Raw genomic sequence first — 15,466 nt, forward strand, 5'->3', positions numbered from 1 at the left:
CTTTCCAAGCTTTGGGTCAGATGGACAGGAGAATTCCAAACCACCAGCCACCAATAGCAGTTCCACTAGATGAATTTTGCATAATTACTGAGATCTTTGCCAGAAAACATGAATGTCACATGATTTCACGCAGAACTGTTAAATCAAGGAAAATAACACACAGAGGAACTATAACACCCCGGACATTCTCTCTTCTCCCCCCTCACATCAGCCAGAAGATACAAAAGCCTGAAAGCACGTACTACCAGGCTCAAGGACAGCTTCTATCCCGCTGTTATAAGACTCTTGTACGATAAGGTGGACTTTTGACCTCACAATCTACCTTGTCATGGCCTTGCACCTTATTGTCTGCCTGCACTGCACATTCTCTGTAACTGTAACACTTTATTCTGCATTCTGTTATTGCTTTTCCTTTGGACTACCTCAACGTGTGATAAAACGATCTGTATGGATGGAATGCAAAACAAAGTTTTTCACTGCACCTCGGTACATGTGACAATAATAAACCAATAAACTAATTTAAATGCAGTTCAGAAGATGCCAATGATTCTGAAGAATTATAGGAAAAATTTAATTAACTAGAAAGTGATGAGTAAATGCAAATTCTTTCTTGTAAATTTGTTGATGCAAAATATGCAGAAAGCAACAAGAAGTGTAACTGAACTGAGGTCCTTTTTGCTGGCAATTGTTTTTTTCCATTGCCAGATCAGGTGCAAGAGTAGAGGTAAACAGGAAAGATTTACTTTTGTTAGCGGAGAAGGTCAAATAGTCGATAATATGCACTGATTACTGATTCTCTTTTGTTGACTGATTGTGCATTCCTACATTCACAAACTTGATATCCATCCACTTGATTAAGTAATTCCACAGGCCTGAATATCCTTGAAACTATTATAAAAAATGGTTTAAATATCCTGTATTTTTTCTGAGGTTTAGCCTGTATTTCCAAAGGGCTCGGTTCATTTAATTGAACTTTTTGAGGAATTTGCCACTTTGATTGAACTGGTAGGTATTGGTATTGGTCTTGGTATTGGTTTATTATTGTCACTTGTACCGAGGTACAGTGAAAAGCTTGTCTTACAAACCGATCATTGAGGCATGTTACCTTGTTTTTCTTTGTTACAATTTTATAATGAAACTGATCTAAAAAGGAAACTAGACCAGAGGAGAACAGAACAGTTTATTGACCAATGAAAAAAAAACTGCAGTTACCAGGAATATGAAATACAACAAAACCAGAAATTGCTGGATGCACTCAACAGGTCAGGCAGCATCTGTGAAGACAGAAACAGTTAGCATTTCAAGTCTGGGATCCTTCATCATAACCAGGTTAGGGCATGACACTGAGAGAGTATAATGCTAGGGGTGGATTTAAAGTCACGACTTTACTTTTACTTCAAATAATAATCCAAGCTTTATTTCAGATTTCAGGTCCACAAGTCATTCTCTTGTGGTCCAATGAACAGGGCAATGCATTTGGGGCTGAGCTGTTCAGTGGCATGTATGTCATTACGTCTGGCATGATCTGTCTGGATGGCATGCAAAACAAAGGCTTTTCACTGTATCATGGTACATGTGACAGTAACAATAAACCGGTACCAAATCCAATCGAACATTAGAACGTAAGAGAACAGAGCTACTCAGCCGTCAAACCTGTTCTACCATTCAATATGATCACGGCTGCTCTGTCCCAGGCCTCGCCTCTTGTTCTGTGCCAGTTCCCCATCACCCTCAATTTCCTGATCTTTCAAGAATTAATCCTCTTTAAATGTCCCCAATGATAGAAGACCCTCAATTAGTACAATCATACAGCAAAGCCCTGGAAATTGAGAAGAGTCATAGAGTCCTACAGCTCAGAAATGGCCATGTCCATCTTGCCTATTTTACCTGTCTAGAAACATAGAAACATAGAAAGCTTACAGCACAATACAGGCCCTTCAGTCCACAAAGTTGTGCCAAACATGTCCCTACCTTAGAAATTACTAGGCTTAGCCATAGCCCTAAGCTCCATGTACCTATCCAAAAGTCTCTTAGAAGACCCTATCATATCCGCCTACACCACCGTTGCCGGCAGCCCAGTCCACGCACTCACCACTCTCTGAGTAAAAAACTTAACCCTGACATCTCCTCTGTACCTACTCCCCAATACTTTAAACCTGTACCCTCTTGTGGCCACCATTTCAGGCCTGGGATCACCTACACTAATCCCATTTACCAATTCCCTGCATTAGGTCTGTCACCTTCTAAAGAAAAGATTTCAACATCCACAATGGCCATTACATCCAAAAATATTGCCGTTCACTTATCTGTTGATGCATATATAATAAATCCATTTAATTGTTTGATAAAACAGTTTTTAATCTAATTTCTGATTGTGTTATCTGTGATAAGGCTTATCTTTAATTCCACAGCACTTAACCAACTTTATTATAAACTAACTTTTAAGTTGAAGAGTGTCCTTAATAGAAGGGGTTATATTGGAGATAAACTAATCACGAGTACTTTAATATTTACTTCTCATGTTGAATATTTGTAACTGTGCCCATGTGACAACGATTCCTTGAGTATAAATATTGTGGCTCAGAAGCCAGATGTCAGATTCTGAACAGAGTCGAATCATTTCAACATGAAGTGGTTACTCCTTGCTCTCGTGTGTGTTCAGCTCTCTGATGCCCTGATCAGGTAGGACCATCTTAACCAAAAATAAGAGATGAAACAAATATTTTTTCTCGAAGTTGATGTCATTTCTAACCTGCTTCTCACTTCACAGGGTTCCTTTGTTTCATGGAAAATCTGCCCGTGACATTCTTCAGGAGAAGGGATTGTTGGAAAAATTCCTGAAGGATCATCCATATGATCCCTGCATGAAGTTTGAAGGAGCTTGTCAGATTGGATCCCTGGAATCCACAGAACCAATGATCAACTACTTGGATGTAAGTAATCAGGCTTTTATAAACTAAAGTGTGACATAAAGACATACTTAACATTCTTAATAAAGATAGAGTGAAATTGATCTCTTTTTTTGAGCTAGTTCTTATTTGAAAGTAATAATTCAGGAACACACAGGAGATTGCAGATATTGGAATCTGGAGCAACAAACAATCTGCTGGAGGAAATCAGTGGGTTGAGCAGCATCTGTTGGGGGGAAAGTGTACCGAATTCCTTTCCCCCCCCACAGATGCTGCTCGACTTGCTGAATTCCTGCAGCAGATAATTCAGGAGCAGCTGGACATTGCTACAAAAATAGGGTTATATATCTATTACCCACTGCAATACAGCTTGCAGAGCACAAGAGATGAGATTGAACTGCAGTAACCCACGCTGATGATTTGCTCAAAGGCTGGTAAACTCTTCATCAGGAAGTAGAAGGTCTGGATCAGGTTGAGAAGCTATTAATAAATATAAAACAAAAATAGAAAATGCTGGAAGCACTCAGCAGGTCAGGCAGCATCTGTGGAGAGAGAATCAGGGTTAACATTTCAGCTTGAACTGCGAAGTTGGTGGTGTTAACAGGTTTAACCCAATGTCCTGCTGTTGTTGGCCTAACCATGGCTGATGGCATTTCTCGATAGCTTTACGTTACAACACCAGGTGTTGAATGGGCCTTCAACATTTCTGGCAGTGATATTAGCAACAGCTGGAGTTAAGATGACATCTGAAATCCAGATACCTAATGGACAAAAATCTCAAAATCCTAAATTCTATTCTTCCTAGAAGCAGAGAAGTAAATAACAAACAGATGGAGGGACTCTGCGGATCAGGCAGATTCTGTGGAGGGAAATGGACAGTCAATGTTTTGGGTCGAGACCCTTCATCTGGGCTGAAGGATAGAGGGGGGACAGCCAGTGTGAAGAGGTGAGGGGAAAGAGCGGAGCAAGAGCTGGCAGGTGATAGGTGGATCCAGGTGAGGAGGCGTGACAGGCAAATGGAGGAGGGGAGAGTGGAGACAGCGACAGGGGCCGGGAGGTGACGGGTGGAGGCAACAATGGGCAGCAAATGATGGAGTCTGATAGGAGGGGAAGGTGGAGCGTGGAGCCAAATAAGAGAGTGGGGAGGGCGGATGGGAACGGTGGGGGGAGGGGACTTGGTGGAAGGAGTGTGGGGGTGATGGGCCGATGGATTAGGTGGAAATGGGGAAACAAACAGGGTGATGGGGACTGGGGTGGGCGTAGGAGGAACTGGGGAGATCAGAAGGAGCGAGAAAAGGGACAAAAGGGTGCTGTTCCTCTGGTTCACATTGAGCCTCACCCTCACAGTGGAGGAGGCCGAGGACAGACAGGTTCATGTGGGAATGGGGAGGGGGATTAACATGGCAGAGCAGAGCAGTCTTTTGTTGGGACTCAGTACCACTGTTTCATGTAATCACGTTGCGGATTTCTGCTTCAATATCAAGGCATTTCAAGAGGGAGGATTACTTTTTATGTTGGGTTTAGAGGATAATAATGCTGGAGCTTTTGTTGGATTGGTTTATTTCCCCTGGACTGACCAAGGACTATTTGTTTTTGCTGACAGCTGTCATACTTTGGAGCGATCAGCCTTGGCAACCCTCCACAGAGCTTCACCGTCATCTTTGACACCGGCTCATCCAACCTCTGGGTCCCCTCCATCTATTGTAGCCAGAAGCCATGCAGTACGTAAATATTCTCCTGCTGTTAAGTCCGCTTGGACTCTCAATTGTCTCTTGTTAGATTCTGATCGGCACCTAGCATTAGAAGAGAATGTTATTTATAGAAGAGTTACAGTGAGATTGGAAGATTGAATGACATTCTAGATTTGCTTTTACCTTAGGAGATAAGAACCAAGAAGATGTTACTTAGTCCCTTCATCTCTTCTGTCATCCTATGAGATCAAACGATGATATCAATCTATACACCTGTTTTCACTGTGAATGGTAGGGCCCTGTGGAGTGTTGTAAAACAGAAGGACCTAGAAAGACAAGTACATGGTTCCCTGAAAGTGGCATCGCAGGCAGACAGGGTGGTGAAGAAAGCTTTTGGCATCCTGGCCTTCATCAGTCAGGGCATTGATCATGGAAGTTGGAAGATTGTGTAACAGTTGTCCAAGACCTTGGTGAGGCCACATTTGGAATATTGTGTTCAGTTTTGGTCACTCCACTACAGGAAAGATACCATTAAGCTGGAAAGAGTACAGAGGAGATTTATGAGAATGTTGCTGGAACTCAGTGGACTAAGCTATGGAGAGAGGTTGAGCAGATTGGGACCTTTTTCATTAGAGTGTAGGAAAATGAAGGGTGATCTAATAGACGTGTATAAAATCATGAGGGGCGTAGGTAGGGTGAATGCACACTGTCTTTTCCCCAGGGTTGGGGAATCAAGAACTAGAGGACGTAGTTTTAAGGTGAGAGGGGAGAGATTTAATAGGTACCTGAGAGGCAACCTTTTTACCCAGATGGTGGCGGTATATGGAATGAGCTGCCAGGGGGAGTGGTTGAGACAAGTACATTAACAACATTTAAAACACAAATCAACAAACACACAATGATTGGTTAAAAAGAGAATAGCTGACATAATCTTTCTGTCAGGTTATTACCAGCACACTCCCAGCTTAATGTCAATACACATACAGACAGACAAAGACACACACAGGCATTTGCAGGTATACACACAGACAGGCACACACACACACTTCTAAACATTTTTCCATTATGATTGATCTTCAACCTCCTCACACAGCCATGATTTCCCTGCAAGGCAAAGACGAATGATAGTTACTAACTCTCATTGTCCCATTGAGAAATTGTTCACTGTACGACATAGATGAAATCAAAGCCATTTGTATGTAGTGTCAAATTGGTGAGACCCCCAGCATTGTGTGAATAGGGGAAAGGTGTTGTAGAACATATGAACAAAACACATTCAACTCTCAAGGCTCATAGACAATGGAGAACTGCTCAGACCATATCCTGTGCTTTTCCTCTTAAAAGTGACAAGCTCTGCACTTCAGCAGAATGCTCGTCTTCCCTTTGCCAGAGGCTAAAGAAAGTGTATAGGTGAGGGGTAGAATGTGGGGGGATTTGGCTCAGGGGGGAAGCTGGGAATTTGCCAGTGTTGGGATGTTTGGTATCAAAGGTCTGCTTTTAATTAGTTTCAGGAAACTATTGGCAGGTGTTTGATTGAGCGCAGGACTATATGTTGAAACTTTTTTTATTTACATTGATGAAATGAATATTTCTTTGCAGTGATTCACCACAGATTCAATCCATCCCAGTCTTCAACCTTCCACACCAATGATCAGTATGTGTCCATCCAGTATGGGACTGGAAGCATGACTGGAATTTTGGGATATGACACCCTGAGAGTAAGTGGACTGCACTCTTCATTACTTAACCCAAATCTCAGTGGTACCTGCATTCCAAAACTTAGAGATCCAAGCTGATCACATAGAACTTGGAATCAAAAGTTCTATTGGTTCAGAAGCCAAACAGCTGAGTGAATATGGAATGGCTTTGTTGGACAAGGCTTTGACCCTCAAATTGATTTGACAGAAAGCAAATTTTAAGACAAGCTTCCACCAATTTATTGCCAAAAGCATGTTTGTTGAAATGATGCTTAACACAGATATTAAGTCCATTCATGATATTAGAGTCACAGAGCGATACAGCACAGAAACAGGACGTTCAGGCCATTGCGTCCGCACTGACCATCAACAACCATTTGACACTAATCCTGCATTGATCCTGTTTTGTTATTCTCCCTATAGTGTGGCGATATTGTATATGGAAAGCAGGGGTGTTCCCTCAGGTCAACAATTAACCGTCACTCACTTTTGTTGCAAGTGCAGCTTCATTGGTACCCTCCTCTATGCTGGTTAATACCAATTTATGACCACCCTCCCTTCGTATCCTGAGATTGGTATTTCAATCCTAATATCACCTGATCCACACTACTGCCTGGTAGCAACAAACCAGTGGTACAGTGAGCACAGCTTTCGGGTGAGACAATTTAGGAGTTAACTGTACAGTAAATTTATCAAGAGGTACAGCACAGATCCAGTCCCTTCAGCTCAACAAGTCTGTGCCAACCATCAACCACTCATTTATATGAATCCCACATTAATCAATTTTTATTCTCCCTGCATTCTAAGATATAAGATATAAGATATATTTATTTATTAGTCACACGTACATTGAAACACACAGTGAAATGCGTCTTTTCGCACTACTGAGAATATCCTGGGAACAGCCCGCAAGTGTCGTCACGCTTCCAGTGCCAACATAGCACGCCCACAACTTCCTAACCCGTACGTCTTTGGAATGTGGGAGCAAACCGCACCCAGAGGAAACCCACGCAGACACGGGGAGAACGTACAAAGTTCTTACAGGCAGCAGCCAGAACTGAACGCAGGTCGCTAGCGCTGTAATAGCATTACGCTAACCGCTATGCTACCGTGTCGCCATTCTCATTAGCTCCCCCACCCCCCCGCGCCCCCAGATTCAACTACTCATTACACACTTGGGGTAATTTACAGTGTCCAATTAACCAATCAACCAGCAAGTCTTTGGGAAATGGGAGGAAACGAGAGCGCCCAGAGGGAAGCTACACTATCACAGGCAGGACCTACAAACCCCACCCGAGAAAGACCAGAGGCCGGGAGAGAACCTAACTGACTGGTGCTGAGAGCCAGGGGCTCTACTAGTTGGACCAGTGTGTTGCAGGATAACTTTCTGATTAATTTCTCTTGAATCTGTCTCTCTAGCTTTCTAACATCGTGGTCCAAGGACAAGAGTTTGGTTTAAGTTTAACTGAACCCGGCGGTTTCTTTTCCTACTGTAAATTCGATGGTATTTTGGGCATGGGCTATCCATCACTTGCGGCAGCTGGAGCCACGACTGTGTTCCAGAACATGATGTCTCAGAATCTCATTCCGGAGTCACTCTTTTCTGTCTACTTATCAAGGTTAGCAGGTCTTACCCAAATGTTCTTGTACCTTCCTTCCCTAATGGAACACCTGTAATGTCACATGTTACTTTGGTTGGCACAAGGATCTTGCGTAGCGCTTCCCACAGGGATCGGTTCTGGGACCTCTGCCTTTCGTGATTTTTATTAATGACTTGGATGAGGGGGGTAGAAGGGTGGGTTGGCAAGTTTGCAGAAAACACAAAGGTTGGTGGTGTTGTGGATAGTGTAGAGGATTGTCGAAGATTGCAGAGGGACATTGATAGGATGCAGAGCTGGGCTGAGAAGTGGCAGATAGAGTTCAATCTGGAGAAGTGTGAGGTGGTACACTTTGGAAGGACAAACTCCAAGGCAGAGTACAAAGTTAATGGCAGGATTCTGAGTAGTGTGGAGGAGCAGAGGGATCTGGGGGTCCATATCCACAGATCCCTGAAAGTTGCCTCACAGGTGGATAGGGTAGTTAAGAAACCTTATGGGATATTAGCTTTCATAAGTCGAGGGGTCGAGTTTAAGAGCCATGAAGTAATGATGTAGCTTTACAAAACTCTGGTTAGACCACACTTAGAGTACTGTGTCCAGTTCTGGTCACCTCATTATAGGAAGGATGTGGAGGCGTTGGAAAGGATGCAGAGGAGATTTACCAGGATGCTGCCTGGTTTAGAGAGTATGCATTATGAGGAGAGACTAAGGGAGCTAGGGCTTTACTCTTTGGAGAGAAGGAGGATGAGAGGAGACATGATAGAGGTGTACAAAATATTGAGAAGAATAGATAGAGTGGACAGCCAGCGCCTCTTCCCCAGAGCACCAATGCTCAATACAAGAGGGCATGGCTTTAAAGTAATGGGTGGGAAGTTCAAGGGAGATAGCAAAGGAAGGTTTTTTACCCAGAGAGTGGGTAGAACCATAGAACCATAGAAAACTACAGCACAGAAAACAGGCTATTCGGCCCTTCTAGTCTGTGCTGAAACTTTATTCTGCTAGTCCCATTTACCCGCACCCAGTCCATAACCCTCCAGACCTCTCCCATCCATGAATCTATCCAGTTTATTCTGTTTCCCAGCCAATGGGAATCCCTCAAGCTTCTTTAGTGCGACTCTGCTGCGAGCAAAGAGTCAATAAAAAATGAGTTGGAACAAAAAAAATCAGCAGATGCAGGAAACCTGAAACAAAAAGAATTTGAGTCAATAGAAGTGAAAATGGTTACTTCCAAAGTAAGAAACCTTTCAGACTTTACTTCATTTTTCTGGTTTCCTCAGTCTTATTTATTTTAATTCAATGGGATTCTAGGAATTAAATTATGAATATTTGATCATGTTGAAAACTTAAAACAAAAACAGAAACTGCTCAAAACATTTACCAGGTAAGGTCAGCATTAAAGTTCAATGCTGATAACATGAATTGAACTGAAACTTTAAGCTGTTTCAGTCTCCACTAACTCTACTTGGTCTGCTGAGTATGTCCAGTATTCTCTGATTTTTTTTTACTTAAATCTACATAACTCATTTAAAAACTAGAACAACATAATTGTACAAGTGGTGACTTATTGGATGGTCTGAGTTTTGAATGTTTATGCAAAGATGGCATCAAATTGCAATCACTGATTTTTAATTAATGAAGTTATAAAATCAATTCGATATCCCATGTTGGTGAGATCACCCGTGACTAGTTGAACGTAGAACATCGAACACCACAGCTCAGTACAGGCCCTTCGGCCCACAATGTTGTGCCGACATTTTACCCTGCTCTAAGATCTATCTAACCCTTCCCTCCCAGAGAGCCCTCCATTTCTCCATCATCCATGTGTCTATCTAAGAGTCTCCTAAATGTCCCTAATGTATCTGCCCCCACAACCTCTGCCGGCAGTGCGTTCTGCGCACCCACCATTCTCTGTATAAAAAAACTTGTTTGTAAGTAAGTTGATTAACAGTTAGTGGTTGGACCTCTGCCCTGTTTGAGATCCTGTCCTTTGGAAGGAGATGTTAAATTCATTCTTTGGGTATCTTAGGCTGAAGAGTGTCAAATAAATGCAAGTCTGATGAAATTGTTCCTTTAATTCTGAGATATTCTTACTAAATGTTGTTTTACAGAACGACTGGTGCGACTGGAAGTGAAATCATATTCGGTGGAGTTGACTCAAGCCACTTCACAGGCCCAATTAACTGGGTCCCTGTCACTCATGAAGCTTATTGGCAAATCGAGATCCAGAGGTATGTGGTTACATGTCTCCAACAGTGGTAGTCTTCTCTCTGCAGATCAGATTTTGAAGATTAACTTGTAACGAGTGTACCAATTGTATAATTAGAATTTACAAGAGAAAACAGTTATTACCAGCTGACATTGATAGAGTTCTCATTTGGTCCTTTCCACGAACAGCCATAATAGGGCCAGTTATATGAGCACAAACAGATATTTTACTTGCATGTGGTCAGCAGCCCACATGAAAATACTCTAGATAGTGAAAGGCCAAAATTCATTTAAATTGAGTTTAATTTTCTTTCATGAAATGAAGGATTATATTATGATAAGCTCTTGGTTTGATAGCTAAAGGTTAGAGTTGTCCTACAACTTTAGACACAGCAGCATCCAAGTAAGTCAACTAATATTTAGAACATAGAACATAGAACAGTACAGCACAGAACAGGCCCTTTGGCCCACAATGTTGTGCCGACATAGCTATTCCCTCCTCCCTACAGAGTGCCCATATCCCTCTATTTTCCTCTCATTCATGTGCCCATCCAAGCCCCTCTTAAAAGCCCCCAATGAATGTGCCTCCACCACCCTATCAGGCAAAACATTCCAGGCATCCACCACTCTCTCAGTAAAAAACCTACCCCTCACGTCTGTTCTGAACCTACTCCCTCTCACCTTAAATGCATGCCCTCTGATATTGGATCACTCAATAATGAGAAAAAGATATTGCTTGTCCACCCTATCTATGCCCCTCATAATTTTATACACTTCCAACTGATCACCCCTCAGCCTCCACCACTCCAGAGAAAAGAGTCCAAGTTTGTCCAGCTTCTCCTGATAGCACAAGCCCTCTGATCCAGGCAGCATCCTGGTAAACCTCCTCTGCACCCTCTCTAACACCTTGACGTCCTTCCTATAGTGAGGTGACCAGAATTGCACGCAATACTCTAAATGCGGCCTAACCAGAGTTCTATAGAGATGCATCATAACTTCTTGACTCCTATACTCAATACCCCGATTAATAATTGAAAGCATTCCATAAGCCTTCTTAACCACACTGTCTACCTTTGTAGCCACTTTCAATGAGTCATGGACTTGCACCCTAAGGTCTCTCTGCTCTTCAATACTGTTAAGGGTCTTGCTCTTAAGAGTCTACTGCCTCTTGATACTTGTGTCATTATTTAGTATCAATACAAACCAGACTTGACTGACTTGTAGCCATGTCCATGATGTTTACCATCACACTGCCAGCAATTGGAAACTGGTGCTTCAGGGTTTGGGCTCCACGGACAAGACTTTAATCCCACTGAAATGTCCACATTTCTGCTGAAGCCCTCGTCTTTACCAAACGATGGTGAGGTGTGGGACTGAGACTGAACAATGAGTGAGATATGGAGAGTGCTTCTGAAATCTCATTCTGCTGAGCACCTACTGAGTATATAATGAAAGCTTCAACTTGATTGCGAGATTTTCTTAGTTACTTGTTCAATAAATCCAATGGGTTTGGCAGTATTTGACTCACTCAATGTATGTTTCTCCCTCAGTGTGACGATCAACGGCCAGGTTGTGGCCTGCAGTGAGGGTTGCCCTGCCATCGTTGATACTGGTACTTCTCTCCTCGTTGGTCCCAGCACACCCATCAACAACATTCAGCAGGGCATTGGAGCAACTCTGGGTTATTATGGCCAGGTAGAGTTGATTGACCAGCGATCTGTACTCAGTTGGCAGTACTAAGTGCATTATACAATTGGCACGTTGTTCATTCCACTGAGTTAATTAAGTTTTATGTAAAGGAGGCAGCAATGACTGCAGCATGGATGTACCCTCCGAGAAATGGCTGGGATTACATCTCAATTGAAGTGAGGAGTGTAGTTGCTATTACTGTGAAGGTGCTTACGAAGTTGAAAGGTCTGAAGGTGGATAAGCCACCTGGACCAGATGGACTACACCCTAGGGTTCTGAAAGAGGTAGCCGAAGAGCTCAAGGAGGCATAAGTAGTGATCTTTCAAGAATCACTAGAGTCAGAATGGTTCCAGAAGGCGGGAAAATTGCAAATGACACTCCACTCTTTAAGAAGGGAGGGAAGCAAAAGACAGGAAGTTATAGGCCAGTTAGCCTGACTTCAGTGGTTGGTAAGATGTTAGAGTCCATTATTAAGGATGAGGTTTCGGGGTACTTGGAAGCACAGGATAAAATAAGCCAAAGTCAGCATGGTTTCCTTCAGGGGAAATCTTGCCTGACAAATCTGTTGGAATTCTTTGAGGAAGTAACAGGTAGGATAGACAAAGGAGAGTCAGTGGACATTGTTTACTTGGATTTTCAGAAGGCCTTTGACAAAGTGCTGCACATGAGGATGCTGAACAAAATAGGAGCTCGTGGTATCACAGGAAAGGTACCAGCATGGATAGAAGCTTGGCTGACTGGCAGAAGGCAAAGATTGGGAATAAAGGGGGCCTTTTCTGGTTGGCTGCCAGTGACTAGTGTTCCTCAGGGGTCGGTGTTGGGTCCGCTACTTTTCAAATTACATGTTAATGATCTGGATGATGGAATTGATGACTTTGTGGCCTAGTTTGCAGATGATACAAAGATAGGTGGAGGGACAGGTAGTGTTGAGGAAGCAGGGAGTCTGCAGAAGGACTTGGACAGGTTGGGAAAATGGGCAAAGAAGTGGCAGGTGGAATACAGCGTGGGGAGGTGTACAGTCATGCACTTTGGTAGAAGGAATAAAGGCGTCGCCTATTTTCTAAATGAGGAGAGGATTCAGAAATTGGAGGTGCAAAGGGTCTTGGGAGTCCTAGTGCAGGATTCCTGAAAGGTTAACCTGCAGGTTGAGTCAGTGGTAAGGAAGGCAAATGTAATGTTAGCATTTATTTCGGAAGAACCAGAATATAAAGGCAAGGATGTAATGCTGAGGCTTTATAAGGTATTGGTCAGACCACACTTGGATTATTGTGAGCAGTTTTGGGTCCCATATCTAAGGAAGGATGTGCTGGCATTGGAGAGAGTCCAGAGGAGGTTTTTGAGAATGATCCCAGGGGTGAAAGGGTTAATGTAGGAGGAGCATTTGATGTCCCTGGGCCTGTACTCACTGGAGTTTCAAAGAGTGAAGGGGGATATCATTGAAATCTACTGAATATTGAAAGGCCTGGATAGAGTGGAAGTGGAGGGGATGTTTCCAGTAGTGGGAGAGTCTAGGACCAGGGGGCACAGCCTCAGAATAAAAGGACATCCCTTTAGAAGAAAGATGAGGAGGAATTTCTTCAGCCGGGTGGTGAATCTGTAGAATGCGATGCCACAGAGGGCTGTGGAAGGCAAGTCATTGGGTATATTTAAAGCGGAGGTGAATATTGTTCATTAACCCATCTCCTGAGATGGAGGTAGGGAAGTCAAGGAAAGGAAGACTCTGAGATGGAAACAGTGAACGTGAGTGTAAGGTGGAACTGACAGCAAAGGTGGTTCTCTGTGAAGGAGGAATCATCATCAATACTATTATCAATATACCAGAAACAGAGGTGATGGAAGGGGGTGTGGGCAGTCCTGAATTAAAGACTGCTCCACAAATCCAACAAAGAGGCAGGAATAATATTAACCTGTACACATTCCCATCGACAAATTCTGATTTAGAGGAAATGAGGGAGTTAAAGGAGAAGTTATTCTGGGCAAATGGGGGCTCACAGTGGACGGGACTGGTTGGGCCTCGATTCAAGGAAGGATCGAAGAGTTCTTACCCAATCTTGGAATAGGATGGTGCTACAGAGGGTTAGGGTGTTCCAGGGTGAAGACGAGCCAGCTGAGATTGGGAATCTGGAAGCCATCAAAGTGGCGGAGAGCTTCAGGGATATCATGGATGTAAGTGGAAAGGCTGGACATGGGGAGGAAGAACAGATTTAAGGTATGAAGATACAAGTACTGCGGAACAACAACAGGCTAAAATAATGGGTCCACCGGGGATATCCTGTTTGTGGATCGTGGGGAGGAGATAGAAGTGGGCTGCGTGGAGTTGGGGGCTTTGGGGCTGGAAGGTTTGGTGGGAAAATCTCCAGGGAAGGTGACTGCCTGGGTCACAATGGCCTGATGGGTTTGGTCTGGAGGGAGAGAGAGGAGGAGACTTCAGAGCTGACAGTCGGCCTCTGTGAGGTGAAGCTCATTGGGCTGAGACCAACAGCAGTTTCACTATATCCATTTAGTTTTAACCCATTCATTAGCTTAATTTGAGATTATGTTAGCTGTGGGTAGATAGTTCCTTTTTCTCCAGGGTGGAAATGTCAAATACTAAAGGGCATAGTTGTAAGGTGAGAGGGGGAGAAGCTGAAGGTGATAAACCAGGCAGGGCTTTTTACACAGTGAGTGTTGGGTGCCTGGAACATGTTGCCAGAGGAGGTGATGGAGGCAGATGTGCTGGCAACACTTAAGAGACATTTAGACAGGCACATGAACGGGCCGGGGATGGGGGGATGTAGACCATGCGCGGGCAGATGGGATTAGTTTAAATGGCGTCATGGTCGGCACAGACATCGTGGGCCGAAGGGCCCGTTCCTGTCCTGTGCTGTACTGTTCTATGATTAAACAACGTCGCTGAACAAAAAACTGTGAATCGCAACACAGATAGGATCTGAGTACTGTTGCTATTGTTTTGCAGTACACCATAAACTGTAACGATATGAGCAGCATGCCTGATGTGGTCTTCACAATCAATGGATATGACTTCCCTCTTCCTGCCTCAGCCTACACTCTGGAGGTACGTGATTGGACGACACGCTGGGGATGAAATTTCCAAAGGATGCATTAATTAATTTTGCATGGATTAATTAAACATGTTGCACTGATCTTTCAAGGAGAGGACACTTGACCTAGTGTTAATCACTCTCTGTTTTCTTCCAGACCAAATTCTACGACCAGGTTAGCTGCTCCAGTGGATTTGGTATCACTGGTGGAAACCTCTGGATCCTGGGAGATGTCTTCATTAGAGAATATTACTCCATCTTCGACGTAGGAAACAACCGCGTTGGATTGGCTAAGGCTATTTAACTTCCCCGTCGATATTCTCATTGGAGGTCCATCCCGATTCATATTTTCAGGTTGATATAAGCCATTATCCCAAGTACAGCAATTGTCATCTGACAACACAGCATCAAAAATCAAGGCATCATTATCAGATGCCCGAAGACAACACTCTATTGATTGCTTAGTGTTCCCCAGGGCTTTGTTTGAAGGAAAATGAGAAGAAAGATGAAACTGAAATAAATACTCTGTCGGGATGGGATTTTGAAGGAACAAACTATGAATTCTGGGTCTGGACTGGAAATAAGAATGTTGATATCATGTAATTATTCCTCTTCTCTGATTGCGTAGCACTTTTT

At 43.4% G+C, this 15,466-nt stretch overlaps 1 protein-coding gene across 1 annotated transcript; it reads left to right on the forward strand.

Annotated features, from left to right (window-relative positions):
- The first annotated feature begins 2,626 nt into the window (after window positions 1–2,626).
- On the forward strand, window positions 2,627–15,134 carry LOC127581074 (pepsin A-like). Its single transcript, XM_052035144.1, has 9 exons — window positions 2,627–2,650; window positions 2,736–2,933; window positions 4,513–4,630; window positions 6,200–6,318; window positions 7,717–7,916; window positions 10,004–10,123; window positions 11,651–11,795; window positions 14,746–14,844; window positions 15,006–15,134. The coding sequence occupies exons 1-9, from the start codon at window positions 2,627–2,629 to the stop codon at window positions 15,132–15,134; spliced, it is 1,152 nt and encodes a 383-aa protein (XP_051891104.1).
- Window positions 15,135–15,466: the final 332 nt, after the last annotated feature.

Source organism: Pristis pectinata, chromosome 20 (genome assembly GCF_009764475.1).
Source record: "Pristis pectinata isolate sPriPec2 chromosome 20, sPriPec2.1.pri, whole genome shotgun sequence".
NCBI classification, from domain to species: domain Eukaryota; kingdom Metazoa; phylum Chordata; class Chondrichthyes; order Rhinopristiformes; family Pristidae; genus Pristis; species Pristis pectinata.